At 36.1% G+C, this 17,876-nt stretch overlaps 2 protein-coding genes across 2 annotated transcripts; both read right to left on the bottom strand.

Moving 5' to 3' along the window:
- Positions 1-1,823: 1,823 nt before the first annotated feature.
- LOC131012703 (dirigent protein 22-like) lies at positions 1,824-3,441 on the bottom strand. Its single transcript, XM_057940694.1, has 2 exons — positions 2,987-3,441; positions 1,824-2,036 (listed from the first exon to the last, which is right to left on the bottom strand). Exons 1-2 carry the CDS (start codon positions 3,389-3,391, stop codon positions 1,902-1,904), a joined length of 540 nt encoding a protein of 179 aa, XP_057796677.1. The 5' UTR covers positions 3,392-3,441; the 3' UTR covers positions 1,824-1,901.
- Positions 3,442-14,132: 10,691 nt separating this feature from the next.
- LOC131012702 (probable WRKY transcription factor 31) lies at positions 14,133-17,487 on the bottom strand. Its single transcript, XM_057940693.1, has 5 exons — positions 17,049-17,487; positions 16,878-16,958; positions 15,436-15,804; positions 15,239-15,352; positions 14,133-14,940 (listed from the first exon to the last, which is right to left on the bottom strand). Exons 1-5 carry the CDS (start codon positions 17,277-17,279, stop codon positions 14,275-14,277), a joined length of 1,461 nt encoding a protein of 486 aa, XP_057796676.1. The 5' UTR covers positions 17,280-17,487; the 3' UTR covers positions 14,133-14,274.
- Positions 17,488-17,876: the final 389 nt, after the last annotated feature.

Genomic DNA, 17,876 nt, shown 5'->3' with positions numbered 1-17,876 from the left:
AGCTAAACATTTTTTTCAAAGATGCATAAATTTGCAAACTTTTGATCCGGTCAATCTTTAATGCTGCATGTCTCTCTCTTAGGGATGGCAATGATATTAGACCCGACCTAAATCTGTGAATCTGGATTCGTTTTTTAAGGTCTAGATCTCAAAATTTTGGATCCGACGAATTTGAGCTGGATCTGGATCTCAATTTATAAAACGGATTTGGATTTGGATCTTGAATTTTTAGAACTGGATCCACCCCAAATTTAAACCGTGAACCCGTTTTTTAATATATATTATTTATATTTTATATTTACTTTTCTAATAACATAAAACATAAATATAGATATTAAAAATCAATACACAATATAAATATTAAACATAAATATAAATATTAAATATTAATATATAAAATATAAATAAATAGTAAAAATCAATACAATAGTAGATATGCGCATCTAGATCTGTACACCTGCGGATCTGACGAATATGGATCTGGATCTCAAATTTCCAGACCCGTTGGATAAAAGGCGGATCTAGATCTCTGAAAATAAAATGGATCTAGATTTGGATCTGGTACTTATAAGATTCGATCTAGATCCGACCCATTGCCATCCGTACTCTCTCAACTAAATGTCAGCTATGATTATTATAAATATTATATCCAAGTATTATTTATATCTAATCCACACTAAATGTAAAGCATATTCTTATTAACCATGTATATATATGATAAGCTATGATGCACGGATTCTTCAAAAATTAGCATGTACGGCGAATCGGATTCTTTTAGGGTGCGATTCTCTCGGATTCTCGTCGAATTCGCACCCGATTCGCCACGTGGCTTATCTTTTAAAATAATTTATAAAAATAAATCGGATTCGCAAATTCCATAGGCGAAATTCACGTATCTCGTGCACGAAAGGCTTACATAAGGTTATTTTGATAATTTTATTTTCAGTTATGACTTATATATTGGACTAATAATATTTGAATCGTTATATTGTTGCTCAAATAACTTATATAATTGAAAATGCTTAACTTTTGGGTAAAATAAAATGTAAATTACATATAATTAATTTAAGAAAATTTAAATTGTATATATTTTATAAGCATTATATATCATAAAATTTTAATAATTAGATGTATCCTTGCCGAATCGCACCCTATAATTTTTAAAAATTTGTATCCCCATACTCGTATCGTATCGCCCCCGCATCCGCACCTCCGTACCTATGCAACATACTATGATAAGTTAATTGGAAATAAATTATTCAACTTTCAAGGAATTAATTGCACACTAATTATTGCTATCATCACTGGACTCTGATGTGGTGGCGTGGCATAATTATATATGGTTGCAATCAAAATACATAAATGATATCATAATATTATTGAGTTGAATGAAAACGACGTCATTTCCGCAATAGACAACTAAAAGCCTAAATCTCTCCACACGTACTCTTTTTTTCCCAATTTCACTTTCTAATCCAAGTTGCACAGCTCCACAAGTCTGCTTCGAAACCTAAGCCTAACAATTCCTCCCTCTCGCTTTCTCTCGTCAGCTTCAAGCCTCTCACATTCTCTCGTCAGCTTCATGCCCCGCTTATTAACTTATGTCTTAATTTAGTTAAATGTTAATTTTAAACGTAAACGACGTAGTTTGAATATGGCCAAACCGACGTCGTTTTAGTAATTCACGGATTTGGCCATGTAGGATTTCAGACAGCCACTTCGGCACTATGTTTGGTCGAAAATTAGCGAAATAGCAAAATGAAAAAAAAATACTAGTTTACTAATTTTAATAAAACTTTTAAAGTTGACGTGCAAAATGAGAATTCTTTGAAAGTTAAGTGATTTATATGTTATTAATCCATGTATAATTGAAATGTGAAAACAATTAATCACATCCATCACTAGCAATACTTATAGTAATGAAACACAGTGATATTAGATTGGATGATCGCAAACTTCCGCGCCGGATCATAGTAAAGCGTCTCGAAAGTCGCGTAACCGCGGGCTAGCCGGAACTTCCTCGTGCCGCCCACGACCTAATGGTAAAAATAGGACCGTAACTTTCAGGATTTTTAGAAAAGGGACTATAAGTTATGGATTTTGAAAATAAGGACTATAATTTTTTTTTTTAACATTTACACTCCTATTTCGGGCCCAAAATTAATTGTTCGGGCTTTTGATGCCACTTAGAGCCCGTTGCTGACGTGGACTGCCATGTCAACTTTTTTGCAAAAAATTTTTTTGTTTCTTTTTTGTATTCTCGTTTTAACAATTAACAGTTATATTTTTTTTAGGAAAATTAACAATTATATTTGTTTTATCTTAATTAATTTAATATCCTAAAAAAAATCTACATATATACGTTCATTAAAATGTTAAAAGACATGTATTATTTCTTTTTTACATTTAATTAGAAGAATAAATTATAAAAAAAATATGCCATCAATTTTGAATAGTGAGAAGAGATTAATTTTGCAGTATGGCAGATTTGCAAGCAAGGAAGAATTGAGTAAGCAGGAATATCTAAAGATATTTAAGACTTTTTTTGTGAAGAAAACCTAATGGCATATTTTTTTATAATTTATTATTCTAATTAAATGTAAAAAAAGAAATAATACATGTCTTTTAACATTATAATGAACGTATATATGTAGCTTTCTTTTAGGATATTAAATTAATTAAGATAAAACAAATATAATTGTTAATTTTCCTAAAAAAAATATAACTGTTAATTGTTAAAACGAGAATACAAAAAAGAAACAAAAAAATTGTTTGCAAAAAAGTTGACAATATGGCAGTCCACGTCAGCAACGGGCTCTACGTGGCATCAAAAGCCCGAACAATTAATTTTGGGCCCGAAACAAGAGTGTAAATGTTAAAAAAAAAATTATAGTCCTTATTTTCAAAATTCGTAACTTATAGTCCTTTTTCTAAAAATCCTGAAAGTTACGGTCCTATTTTTACCATTAGGTCTGCCGCCCACCACCGCCACCTCCCTCACCGGCTCGAGCTGCGCGCTCGAACCCTGAATCTCCAACGTGCTGCCTTTGTGTTCGCCGTCGATGAACACAACCGACAGCGTCACGTGAGTGTGGGACCCGTCGAGGGCCGACGTCACGTACATGCCTCGGCCCCTTGCGATCGGGGCCGAGCCTTCCCCGAATTCTCCGGTGATCGGGTCGTCCGTAACGAACATGGCTCCGAATCTGGAGAAGTTCAGGGGCCCGGTCGACGGGCCCGGGACCTCGATCACGGTCGTGTTCCGATCGCCGGAGTAATCTTGGAAGTAGACCGTCATTGTGGTCTCCTTGAGAGGGCCTCGCTTTGCCTTTGCATATGTGAAAATGGCGAGAAAGAGAAGTAGAGATAATGTGATTTTGTTGGATGCCATTACCTTGTTATTTGAGAACTCAAAATATATATATAAATATTGGTTTGAGTTTTTTGTAGGCTGTCCTTAGCTGGAAAGTAAATAACGATTGCTTTTAATTTGTATTAAAAAAATAAAAGTAAATACCATTTTTAACCTCAAACTATTTTAATATTATTAATTATATATATAGGATTGCATACGAATTAAGCCGATCAGCCGAATATCTTCAGGCTCGGGCTCGGCTGAGTTCGAAATTGAGCCTCAAATTGAGCTCAAGTGCGACTCGACAAATAAATATTTAGCTTGAGTTTTGTTCGAATTTGATTCGATAATTATTTGATTAGATCAACTTCACTCGTACTCCCTCCGTCCCATATGGATAGGCTGATTGGAATTTTCACAAGGATTAAAAAAAATAATTGGAAATGAAAATATATAAGTAAATTTCCTAGTATGCCCATATTTATTATTTAATGATATATTAAAGTGGAGTAAATTAAAGAATTAAATAGGGATCGATATAATAGTAAATGAGTAAAAAAACATTACCTTTTATGGAAATAAGCCTATATAAATGGGACATTCAAAAAAGGAAAACAAGTCTATATATATGGGACGGAGGGAGTATTTCATTCGACGATTTTTGCTGATTGTTACGCAAGCTTGAATTCGAACTCAACTTAAGAACAAAATATAGAACCAGTTAGGAGCTCGAGTTGTACATTATGTAAAATAAATACAAATAAATACATTGTTTGATATTATATATTCAATTATAGTTACTTCATTCATTTATTTACGACACAGTTAATTATTTATATATCAAGATTTCATTAAAATAAAAAAAAATATAGTTGTTTATATATTTCTAAATCTATTTATGAGTTATATAACTTACAATTTATTTTAATCTCATAGATAAATTGTCATAGAAATTAGTTGTAACTGACTTATAACTAGATTCCCGCGAAGATGATTGAGAGGCGGTTCACAGTCTCTGATCTGATACTGGCAAATGCCAATAATATAAGAGTAAAATTTTGAAGTAGCCAAAATGAAGCATAAAACACAATTTATGGCCACACATTGAAAAAACATAAAATTTGGCCATTTTTATTGATTTGGACGTTTTTACCCTTAATGAGGCGGACCGGGTAGGATTAGGCACGCGGGTCGCGTGCCGGGTCGGGTTAGGCGCCAAGATTTTACTTTGGTTTTATTTTGGATTTCCGTTGGCACTTATGGCACTAATAGTGCCAAAAGTGCCAACGGAAATTCAAAATAAAACTAAGTAAAATGGTCATTTGGGCACTTATGGCACTAATAATGCCATAAGTGCCATACGTGCAGCACAAATACAGAAACAACAACATCATTTAAACCCTAAATGGATAATCTAAACCCTAAATGGAACATCTAAACCCCAAATGGATAATCTAAACCCTAAATGGAATATCTAAACCCTAGGTGCACTTATGGCACTAATAGTGTCATAAGTGCCATACGTGCAGCACAGATCAGATCAAATCTGTCGATGGCTAAAATCGAAGGAGGCGGAGATCAGATCTGCCGATGGAGGAGGCGGCGCAACGATCAAATCAGATCCACTGCCGCCGCCTCATCAGATCAGATCCAAAAAATCATCCCAGACACGCCCAAAAAAATTAGAAAAAATTAGAAACTCGAAATTCCCGCAATCGAAACGATGTCGTCGAACAACGACAGCCCATCGTCGCCCACGGCGGCAGCCACCGTCGACACTACGCCTTTGCTTGGCGACCAGAGCCCCAGCAATCGCTCCCGCTTCCTCGGCCTCCGCGGCGCAGCTCGCTTTCTCCACCGCGCTAGCAGCCACGGCCGCTCTATGTGCGAGAGCCCTCCGTCTGCGTCTGTGAAACCACGCCGGAACAAATCGAGGAGCACCAGAGCGATTGGGCCAAATCGAAGAGCTGCAGTGCGATGGGTGGAAAAGGGCAAATTAGGCATCCCACCTAATTAATGGCTAAATTTTGATGTTTTTAGAATTAGGGCTAAATTTTGATTTTGTATGCTCAATAGGGCTATTCGGCCATATTGTTTCATAATATAATATAGTAGAGACGGGTGGATTTATTCTTTTGGTTGAGAGTATTATTTTTACTATTATAATGATTATTTTTATAATTATATATTAATGAGTTATTATTATTTTTTGTTAATTATTAACAAGCATATATTTTGAATATATATAATAGAAAATTTATTTAATAAATGTATATACAAAATTATTTATATGAACATACTCGAGAGCCTATTCACGAGGTTATTCGTGAGTAGGCTCGCGAACATATTCGTGAACATGGCTCGAGCCGAACATGTTCGCGAGCTCACGAGTCGAATATATACAGGCTCGAGTTTGGGTCGTTTAGGAGATGAATGAATTTCGAATAAGTTTTTTTTCGAACCGAGACTCAATAATTCGTGAGAGGCTTTATTCGTTTACGACACTTATATCATGAATTATCGAAAAATATTTGTTTTATTCTTGAACTATCGATTTTATATTAATTGTATCCCACATTTATTTTTTGACTCCGAAAAATTGATGTGGCGTACCATACTTCTACAGTATATTAAAAAGTTAAATTATTTGTCACATATATGTCATGTCATTAAAAATATTTAAAAAATAAAAATAAATAAAAATCCTCAACTTCCCCAACATAAAATCTGTAAAATAAATATTTTAAATTTAAATTTTCATAACTTATTCGTTTTGAAATTTACTTTTGATGATTTTCATACAATATTAAAGATATTGTCATGAACTTAAATTTAAGATGCATATACTTGTTTATAAATTAAATTTGATGATGTATAGAAAATAATTAAAATAAAATAAAAAAGAGAAGATAGAGAAAATTAATAGAGGAGAGAGAGAGAGAGAAATAATAATAAAAAAAATAGTGAAAGAAGAAAGAGAAAATAAGAGGAGAAAAAAGAGGAAAAAAACTCATTTTTTATATATTATATAGGTTTAAACATGATTCGTTGGAATACCTAATTCATAAACCAATGTTTTGTATTTGGTAATGGGCTTGACTTTGTGGCCCAATAAGGTTTAATACCGTGGAATATTTGTACCAGCTAATTAAAATTTAAAAAAGCATTAATTATAATTTATAGTATGAACTTTTTGTATTTTCAATTTATAGTCTCAACTTTATTTTATTTATATTTTTTGTGCATGTTTTAGTTATTATTATTATTATTATTATTATTTTATTTTTTTGAGGGATCATGTTTTAGTTAATTACAGGCCGTTTATACTTTCGGCTAAAATAATTAGGTGGGTTGTAATTTTCCACTTACACAAGGCCGACAATAGTACGTTGGTAAGAAAATGTTTCTCTTTCAATCAATAGGTCCAACATTCGAATCACCTAATGGACTAGAGTGTTAGTGTGCTTTTAAACTAGGAAGTGGATCCCTTTTGCCAGTAGCATGGACCAGGCTTTTATAAATCAATTTTTAAGGAATTGAATTACATCCGCTTAGTGGAGTTCAAAATTTTTGTAGGCTACTACATTAAGGTGCTTTGCAAAATTAGACTACACTTTTTCGGGCTTGCAAATTTGGGCCATTTATTATTAATTTCGGCGTAAGTGAGCCACATTTGGACCCGATCGAGCTATTTTACACGTGAGACGTGTGTGACTTCACAGTTGGAACCTGAACGCTGATGTGAAATTTTATTTCATTATTTTATTTGATATATTTATACACATATAAAAATAAATCATAAAATTACATAATTAAAAAATACAAATAAAAAATGTGAGTGACGAGAAATAATACATAAATTGAAAACACATTCGATTTTATTTTAGTTTTCAAATTTTAATGATGGTGGATTGTGAATTTGGGTTTCTTCATGCACAATTTAGAGGATTTAAAAACACATTTTATTTTTGCAGAGCAATCCATGTCAATTTTGGGTTTGGTTCAACCCTCTGATGTGTCGTCGAGCAAAGACAATTATTTGTATTTTTTAATTATGTATTATTTTATGATTTATTTTTACATGTGTATAAATATGCCAAATAAAAGAATGAAATAAAATTTCACATCAGCGTTCAGGCTCCAGCTGTGAAGTCATGTACGTCTCACGTGCAAAATAGCCTGATCCGACCCAAATGCGGCTCACTTACGCCGCAATTAATAATAAATGGTCCAAATTTGCAGGCCCGAAAAAATGTGGCTTAATTTTGCAAAGCGCCCTAAGTTAGTGGCCTACAAAAATTTTGAACTCTTATTACTATATTGGTACGTCCCTTAAAATTGTGACATTTCTTTATTTGAAAATGACTCCACACACTACAAGAAACTGGGCGATTAGCGACGGAATTTTCCATCGCTAATCCCAAAATTTCCGTCGCTATTTGCAACCACCGACGGACGACCGACGGAGTCCGCTTGTCGCCGTAAAAGTGGTCGCTAAATTGAATACCGACGGAAATGAATTTCCGTCAATAATTTTCCGACGAAAACGACGACGATGCGACCGTCGGTGGCAAACGACGACGAAGACGTCGTCAGAATTCTGCGACGGAAACAGCGACGGACTACAATTCCGTCGCTAATTTCAAAAAAAAAATTATAATTTGCTCTACCCAATTATCAACGTCCTGTTATACACTTTTATTCTACTATATTATCAATACACCAATCACCAAAACACAAAATCAATAAAATATTAAAATTCTAAAATATCATTCATGTAGTCATAACATAACAAAATATTTGTGTTAAGAAACATAATAGAAATAGTCATGTATTCAATTTAAAGTACACTAACATAACATAATAATCAAGATGATGGTCCGGTGGGTGGAGTGGGTCCCATAGATTGATAAACATGCATTTTTACCTCTTGGTGTGTCATTTTTGATGTTTAGTTATGAGGATTTTGTGTGTTTGTTGATTTATTTGAGCTTATATTGGTTTATGGTCAAGAACTTGTCATTTGCTTGTTGTTTGAACGAATTTTCAGATATAATGAAGCAGAATTTGGAAGAATTGGCTGAAATACAAGTTGTAGTTCGTCTCGATAGGAGTTCGTGAGCGCAAACGGATCGTAAATCGGAGTTCGGACGAAGGAGAACGAAACAAAATTGCTGCACAAAGCTGTCAGAGCTCGCGCGGTCGGCTCGCGCGGCCGCATGCCACGGCCGCGCGACGGAGCAGATTTTGCTGGAAGACCGCGCGGTCCAGGCGCGCGGCCGCGCGAGTCGCCGAGTTTTCGCCCAAAAGTCCGTTTTTCAGCTTTTTACGCGATTTTTGGGTATTTTTGAGTCCTACTTGACCTAGGGCATATAAATACTCCCCAACAACTTATTTCTAAAGACCTTTTTATCATCTTTTATCATATTTTACTTTTCCTGAGAGCTGTGAGAGACGGAGAACGGAGACAGAGCAAGATTCAAGATTCTCAACTTCACTACGGTTTTTCATTGTTGAATGTTTATTTGTGTTTTTGAGATATTGAGTTTTAGTCATATGTCTATGTGTGGCTAGAATCCTTTTTCCCAGGGTTTAGGGAGTAGACATGATTTGAATTTCTGACTGTTTGATTCAATTAATTGAGATTGTTTTTCCTTTTTATGTTCTTGTTACAATTGTTTGCTTTATTGATTGGCCACCAATTTAGCATAATCATAGGTTTTAATTTGAGTTCGGGAGATGATAATTATTACCTGAACTAAGAACATAGAACACATATATTTAATTCTAAAGGGAATTGATATTTGTGAGGGCGTTAATCCTATGAGCTTTTAGGAGTTGCATGTTAGAAGTGCGATCCGGGGACGGTAGCCTTGCATGCAATCAACGGTTTGTATGCCACGGGAGTGGGTATAGACTAGTTTTGAGATTGCCTTAGGAATCATCTTATTAATTGAATTGAACATGTTAGCTAGGAGAATCTGTTGAAACCTTTTCCTTGGGAAATCTTCTCTTATCTGTTTCTCTTTTCACAGCTTGCTTTATTTTCTTTCCTGCTATTTATTTATTTTGTTCTTTACTACAAAAACTCTCATTTTCGTTTGTCCAGATAGAGTAGAATAATTTAGGATAGGCATTGATAATAATTAGTCTCTGTGGAATACGACCTTGCTTGCTACTGTACACAATTGCACCCGTACACTTGCGGCGTGTTAATAAAATAGCGAACATAGATCCAAGTGGAAGCCTAGCCAATATCTGGTCAAGCATACGCTGCTGAGCGTCCTCGAACATACGCTGCTGAGCCTCAAATCGAGCATCGGTCTGCTCTTCTTTCTGCCTCATCTTCTCCTTCTGACGTGTTATCTCCGCTAAGGCATCCTGCAACTGCTGCTCCATGTCCACAAGTCGCTGTGTATCGACAGAATGGCCAGGAAATTGAGATGTACCACTCGACTGCTCACTGCTCCTATAGCTGGCTGCAAGTCCACCAACTCCAAACATTCTCTTCTTCTTGTCGAGTCCACCAACAGCCTCCACATACACCTTGTTCATATCGATCTCTGGCGGATCAGAATCATCATCCACAGGCTGACTCTGAGAAGCAACTAATTCCTGCATCTTTTCCTACAATAATATATATCACGAGTTATATTTAAGAATTAGAGCAATAAAAATAATACTTAAATACGTTTATGATACTTTACTACGTACTCCAATCTGTCTAGACTTCTCGTCTGTATAAGTATCATCCTTGTTCTTATGAAGGATCTCATAAGCCTCGTAGAAACATCCAGTCGGCTCCACACCTTTCCTTTTAGCCTTTTAAAAACATAACAAATATAAATATTATTAATATGAATTTCAATGAAAAAATTTCCGTTGGTAAACCGTCGGCGATTAGCGACGGAAAAATTTCCGTCGGTAAATCAGTCGGTGTCCGACAGAATTTCTTGTAGTGAATCTTCTTCTCTCACTATTTAGAAAAAGGTGTGAGACCAAACACCCACTCAAAATAACTATCACATTTTTTTTCTTAAAACATGTGTCATCTCCATTGAGTCTCAATTCTTAGAGAAGGAGGGAGTAGTACTAAATATATGACGCGTTTCTAGAAGACTAAACATGAGTTATTTTTCATTATTTAAATAAAAAATAATTTTATAGATTGTGTGATAGGATTCAAATATGAAACCTTGCCCTCTTATATTAACCACGCTATCACTAGAATAATATATGCACACTAAATTATTACTACTCTTCTTGATGGAGCCAATGATCAATTTCTTTTTTTTTTCTTTCTTTATAAATTCATCAAATTATCGATATTTTATAGGGAAAATTGCACCTAAATACACAAACTTTGCCGAAAATTCATATTTGACGCGAAGTTAGGAATTTACATTTTAATGCACCAATTTAAGAAGTTGTTCAATTTTGACACATTTTTCAATTCCGGCGACCGGCATTCTGACGTGGACGCCGGAATGCCACATCATCACCACGTCACACACACACACACACTTCACTCTCTCTCTCTCTCACACCCCACTCTCTCTCTCTCTATACACGTCACCTTCCCCCTTCTCTCTCATCACTCTCGCCGCCCTCCACCCTCTTTCTCCCTACCTCTCTTCCCTCTTCTCTCCTGCCGGCGCCGCCGCCTTCCATTCCCGGCGAAATCGCCACCAGCTGCCACCACCACCTTCTTCCCCTCATCAAACTCACTCAAATCCCGTTCTTTCATTCTCAAAACCGAACCAGATGAAGTAACTCATGAAACTCTCCCCCTTTTCTCTCAATTTCCCGTCGACAGACGCCGGCGAGTGCCGCCGCTGCTCTCTCTGTCTTTTCTTCCTTCCCCCGACTCTCGCTCTCTCGCTCGTCCCCCTTATCTCCTCCCTCACAAAAATCCCCAAATCCACAAATCACTCTCTCTAAATCCCTAAATCCTCTTTCTCCTACGATTTCCGGCGAGGTTACCGCCGGACTCGCCCCCTCTGCTCCAGCCGACAGCAGCAGTCAGCCGGACCGCCGCCATCGCCGCCTCCCCCATCCTCGCCTCTGCCCTTCTCCTTGACAGACGAACAGCAGCAGCCCTCGGCCACCACCGCCGTCGACCTCACCCTCTCTGGACCGTCGGTCGACCTCAAAGGCTGAGGCCGCCATTGCTCTCTCCGCCGAACAGCCCCGCTGTCCAATTGCCTCCCCTCACTCTCTCTCTATCGACGGTGGTGGTGGGAAATCCGATTGGTTTGGTTGGTGGAGGTGGCGGGTGCGCCGCTGTTCTGGGGAGGGGGAAGTGGCTGACGGCGGGAGGGAGGGTTTGTGGCTGTGGGGCTCGACGGCGGTGGTGCGACGCGGTTCTGGGGAGGGGGAAGTGGCTGACGGCGGGAGGCTGGGCTCGGCGGCGGTGGTGCGACGCGGTTCTGGGGAGGGTCCGACGGGGGGGAGGTGACGTGTAGAGAGTGAGAGAGAGTGGGTGTGTGACGTGGCTGCAACATTGGCATTCCGGCGTCCACGTCAGAATGCCGGTCGCCGGAATTGAAAAATGTGTCAAAATTGAACAACTTCTTAAATTGGTGTATTAAAATGTAAATTCCTAACTTCACGTCAAATATGAATTTTCGACAAAGTTTGTGTATTTAGGTGCAATTTTCCATATTTTATATGAATCCTTAGAAATGCACCTATTACCAAACGGGATAGCATATTAATTGGCTCATGGAAATCTTAAACTCAAAATTCATAAAATACAACTCACGAATTACTCATAATCGAATGGACAGAATTAAATCTAAATTTATCTCTGATTTGACGATTACGATATATATATCATCAAATTCTCCCCTTCTCTCAAGTCCTTCAATTTCCACAAATTGTAACTTTCATGTACATAGAAATTCTCTTTTTGTCTTTTTAGAGATTTATTTTTTTCAAAGACTCCAAATATGTGACTTGTGTTTTGGATTCTTTCCTAACAAGTGGTTTTGTTTGGCCTCTAGTCACTTTCGATATTTGTTCTTGGAAAATAAATTTCAATAATGAGTTTTGAAAATGTGTGTAGAATAATATTTTAATTATCTGCTGGATATTTTATTGAGAAAAGTGAGATGGATTAAGCGCTTAAACTTCGCATTATGCTATCTTAATTGTCTCCAATTTGCTTGACGTACTATTCTTGTAGGCGTGACCTCACCTTGTGCGCGGGTCGGGTCGGGTTGGATCGACTCAAACTCGAGTGTCATTCGAAATTCAACTCAAATCTTGACCCGTTATATAAGTTTTTACGAATAAAAATAATAATATATTTTAAATAAAAGTAGCATTTCTTAATGCTTAAAAGTAACAGTTGTAAAAATAATAGTTGTTATGAATAAAAGTATTTTACATAAAAGTAGCAATATTTCAAATAAAAATGATAATTTTTAAGGTAAATATTATTTTAAACCGTAAATTATGTCGCTTTATAAAAAATGTTATGAACTATAAGAAATATTTATATAAATGTTTTGATACAAAGCTAATATATAATTTAGATTTTGATAAATTGGGTATAATCTAGTGTTTAAAATGATATTTGCCTCATTTTTTATGATTAAAAGTGATAATTGTAAAACTAATGATCGTTCTTAGTAAAAATGATAGTATTGATGAATAAAAGCGAAAGTTTGTTGATATAAAAATAAAAGAGTTAAATTCGAATAGAATTTCGAGTCGAATGACCCGGATCCGACCCACGTGCACCATATGGCACAGCGCTCTTGGGTGCACCTCTTAAGGATATATTGTTATACATGTCGCTTCAACCTCTTATTTTCGCCCTATTTATTTATTTAAAACACGACGTTTCTTAATCACTCTATTTGTCCCTAAAAATTATGGTCTTATTATCATATCAGGGCGTTCCTGAAATTTGTGGTATTTTTTTATTTGAAAATGATCACACAAACTTCCCCTCTCACTATTTACAAAAATGTATGGAGTCCAATCTCCACTTAAACATAACTACCGCACTTTTTTTTAAAACTCGTGCAATTTCATTGGACCACAATTTTAGTGACGAATGGAGTATTATTTATCTAAATAGAATAGTAATATGAATATTAATGTCAGTAGACTAGTATTAATGGTAAATATCCCAATTGTGAAATAATGAACCACAATTAACAAACGAATTGAATGTTAATAAACAAAGATATTTACATTATTAGCAATTAAAATTAAAAAATATATAAATATGAGAGATTAACTATAAGAAAAATTTAAAATATATAAATCCTAATAATCAAACTTAGTTAACTATCATTAATTAACAAAATCCAAATTAAAACTAACATTAATCATAAAGTCTAATAATTAGCAAAATCTGAGAACCTAAATGAGCATAATAATAAAAATTCAAGGACATAATCACAAAATTGCAGAAGTTCAAGGATTATTCAACAATCTTTTATTTTATGCATGTCTATTTATATATACAAATGTCATGTTCGCTTTGTCTACATCAATCATAATTACATTATTGAGATGAAAAAAAAATCAAAATAACATGAAAAAGATTATGAATTATGGTGTGTGTCTCTTTGGTTGTAAATTTATCTTGAGAACATGAGAGATAAAATATTTTTACCCTTTAAATCCTTCATTTCCTCATTTCCTATAAAATAGAATTTGACCCTTATTCATTCCTCATTTATCCCTCCATTTGTAGTGAAAATGAGGAATGAATAAGGGTCAAATTCTATTTTGTAGGAAATGAGGGAAAAGAAAGGAATGATTTAAAGGGTAAAATTTTGTTTATTCCTCATTTTTCCATGATAAATGTACTACCAAAGAGAATGCACCCTTAAATGCAAAAAAGGAAAAAAAGAAAAAAAGAATATAAGAACCCTCCGAGAAAAATAACAATTTCATCATCATCTATTGACATAAAAGCTCGATCCATTGAGATCGTTGCTACTGTTATTGTTGTTGTCGTTGTTGTTGTTATTATTATTGTTGTTGTTGCCCCCGTTGTTCGTAGACGAACCGCCTATGATAGAGGTGATGGCTGCAGCCAATGCTGCAGCAAAACTAGGATCATTGGGCTGAATTGAATTTGAAGAAGTCTCATTGAACTGATTATAATGCTGCCCTTGATTCATTGATGAGTGTAAATTTTGCAATTGATGATTGTTTTGATCCATTTCTTGAGACATTTGTAGGCCGGAAAATTGGGATTGGTTGTACAACGCCTGGCCTAGGAGCTGCGGCAGCAGGGCCGCGGCCGGTGGGGCAGGGAAGGGCATCGGAGGCTGTGGCAATTGCAATGGGTTCGGGGATGTCGTTAGGTCTAATGTTACGGTGGGAAAGGGCGCGGAGGTGGAGATGGTGGCCAAGTTGGAGGAGCATGGGAGAAGCGTTCGAGCTAGGAAACTCGAGTTCATTAGGCCGTCGGCACTCGGCATTGAGCCCGAGAGGAGCATTCTCGCAGCGGATGAGGTTGTCGACGCCATAGCCATCGCCGTTGGCGGCAACGGGTGGTTGTGGTGGCCCTCGTAGGTCGTTACAAGGATGCTCTTGTCCTCTGCGCATCTCTGTACCTACAGAGACATGCATAATAAATTATACTCCCTCCGTCCCATTATTATTAGCTTATTTCTTCTGGGAACGAGTATTTAGATGAATAAGATTATAGTGTAAAGTGTGTAAAGGTGTATGGGGTCAGTCATATTGTTTATAGTGTAAAATCATTATTATAAATAGAAAAGGACCAATATTAATGGGACACCCCAATAAGAAAAACAGGCCAACAATAATGAGACGCAAAGAGTAGATAAAACGTCTTTTCAGAAAAGTAAAAATAAAAAAATATAAAAAAAGTAGTTTTGGGAAACGTACTTGTTTCCTGACGGGGCATCCCACTGCCATCGTGCATCGGTAGTATGCACGAGGGCACGGATTCCCCTTCGCTATCTTCTGCCCATATTTACGCCACTGACACCCATCAGTCATCTGTCATTCGTTTCTAAAAAATCACATCACTTTTTTAAAAGTGAAATAAAATACGAGATTGAAACAAAAGATTGCCATAATACCATGGGGCCCTCGCACCAGGCCCTAACCGACACCCGGGCTTTCCGAATGGTGGCCTCAGTAGCCTGATCGACACTATTCGGAGAAGCAGAATGGCTAAGAAACTTCTGTTGAGGGCTCTGATTCCCTTCCCCTCCGGCCGTCGGCCCATCCTCTTCGAATGACAAGATGTCATTGGCATTCGGAGGCCCATTTCCATGGAAGCTTATCTTACCTTCTTGATCCGCAACTCCTTTGTGCTGCTGTTCTTGAATGATTGTCTGCAGATGCATTTGCAAGCCATTGTATTTGTTCTTCGCATGATTCAGCATCTCTTTCAATCGCTCATTCTCTGAATTCATTCTTTCCAGCTTGCTCTTTAGAACCCCAACCTGCAATATTCAGATAAATTATATTGACACTATGGAACGGCGGAGCCAAGATTTTGTATTTGGGGTGCGACAAATAATTATATAAACTCAAAAAAAAAAAAAACTAATACATTTTGCAATATTTTGTTCTATATAATTTTCCGGATGGCTGTTGACGATTGAGAAGAAAGAAAAGGTTTATGTTCGACGATGAGAAGAAATAATTTTGTTTTTACTAAAAGTTCTCACTTCTCAGTTATGGGGAAGGGGGTGCTAACAAATAACAAATAGAAAGTATTTTTTTTTAATTTTTATAAATATTATTCTGTAGTTTAGAGGACACGAGTTTTAATAAATTATTGGAAGCTAGATATGTATAAAGTCAAAAAAGGACTTATCAAAATTGGTTTGTCATACAATTTATAAATTATTTGTGATATGGGTATTTAGTAGATGTTAGTTTAGAGGACATAAGTTTTAATAAATTATTAGAAGATATGTATAAAGTTGAAAAAAGAACTTATCAAAATTGGTTTGTCATACAATTAATAAATTATTTGTGATATGGGTATTAAGTAAATATTGAGAGCGAATAAAGTTGAAAATATAAGGACATATGTACCAAAATAGAAACATTGGAGACAAAATGTAGGGCTGATGCTAACAATTCACAACAAGAAATTACTCATTAAGCTAGACCAGGATCACTAACTAATCTAAATCACTAAGTAATACTAATTGAATACAAATATGATATATAGAAATATTAGTATAATATAAAAGAACATCCCAAAATGGAAAAGAAAAAAATAAATTCATATTTTTTATGGACCGATAGAGTACTGAAAACCTATGTTTGTGTGTTCTTCAATTTTCTTGAATAAAAACCTTCCATTAAAACTCTATTCAGAAATAAGGGTTTTGAGTGAAGGTGTTTGATTTCTTGTTTCAATTTATTTCTTGAAATTTTAGATAAGATTTGTGGTTTTAAATTTCTTGAATTTTTTGCATTATTTATTTCATAAGTCAACTTTAATATAAATATATGTGTATGCGTTTAATGCATAATAGACTGATATCTCTCTCTCCCTCACCTCACTTTTTAATCTGCGATCGGAGTTGGAAGACGTTCCGCCGTCGCCGCCGTTGTTCGCCGTGAGGAGGAGCAGCTCGGTCTATAAAAATATTTAAACTACTAATTTTTAGGATTATATATAAACCTTTTCTTGCAAACTAACTGAAATTATTTATATATGCAAACTTACATTGACGTTGAAATCCGAGATTGAAGAAGGCTCCGTCGTGTATAAATCACTACAAGCGCCGCCGCAGCCGCCGCCGCTGCTGCGCTCTTTCTTCTCGGAGAAAAAGTCCATCTCATCTACGGCGGCTTTCCCTTTATCATTGGCATTCTCCGCTGCTTGATCGGCGCCGCCGCGGCCGAGGTTCAGCGGGAACTGGATGGTGGGAGGCGGCGGCGATCTAGCGGAGTCCATGGATGAAGACGGTGGCGGCGGCGGTGGCGGTGGTGGTGGTGGTGGATTGTGTGGTGTTGGATCAAATGAGAGTCCAACTTTCAAAATTGGCAATATATGAGAAAATGGCAAGTCTTTGCTAGTGACTCGGCAGTAAAATGGGAGGGTTGAAAGACTAGAGCTACGTTCACACCAAATCTCTCTTATTTTAAATCACCTTTGTGATTTTTCATTCGATTCCCATCCCTATTTATAAAGGGTTAATCATGTTTCGTGTCCTCAAATTTTAGCGTTTTTCAATTAATATATCTCCGACTTATATATTTTTTATTCAACATTTTCCAAAGAAAACTACAGAATTCAGCAACAGAATGACGACATGACGAGGCGACTCATCATTCTATCTCAAAATTTGGTACTATATCGGAATATCTTTTGAAAAATAATAAAAGTTTGGAGCTTTAATATAAAACAACTCGAATATTGACTCCACGATGACTTTTTAACCCGAATTTATAATTATTATGAAAAACAACTTATATCTATCTCTGCTATTCAGTTTATGCCCCGAGTCAAAATTCTCGATCGAATTATCACCCGATCGAGTTCTATACATTT

Source organism: Salvia miltiorrhiza, chromosome 2, assembly GCF_028751815.1.
Source record: "Salvia miltiorrhiza cultivar Shanhuang (shh) chromosome 2, IMPLAD_Smil_shh, whole genome shotgun sequence".
NCBI classification, from domain to species: Eukaryota; Viridiplantae; Streptophyta; class Magnoliopsida; order Lamiales; family Lamiaceae; genus Salvia; species Salvia miltiorrhiza.
This window is presented reverse-complemented; position numbering and strand designations above follow the sequence as displayed.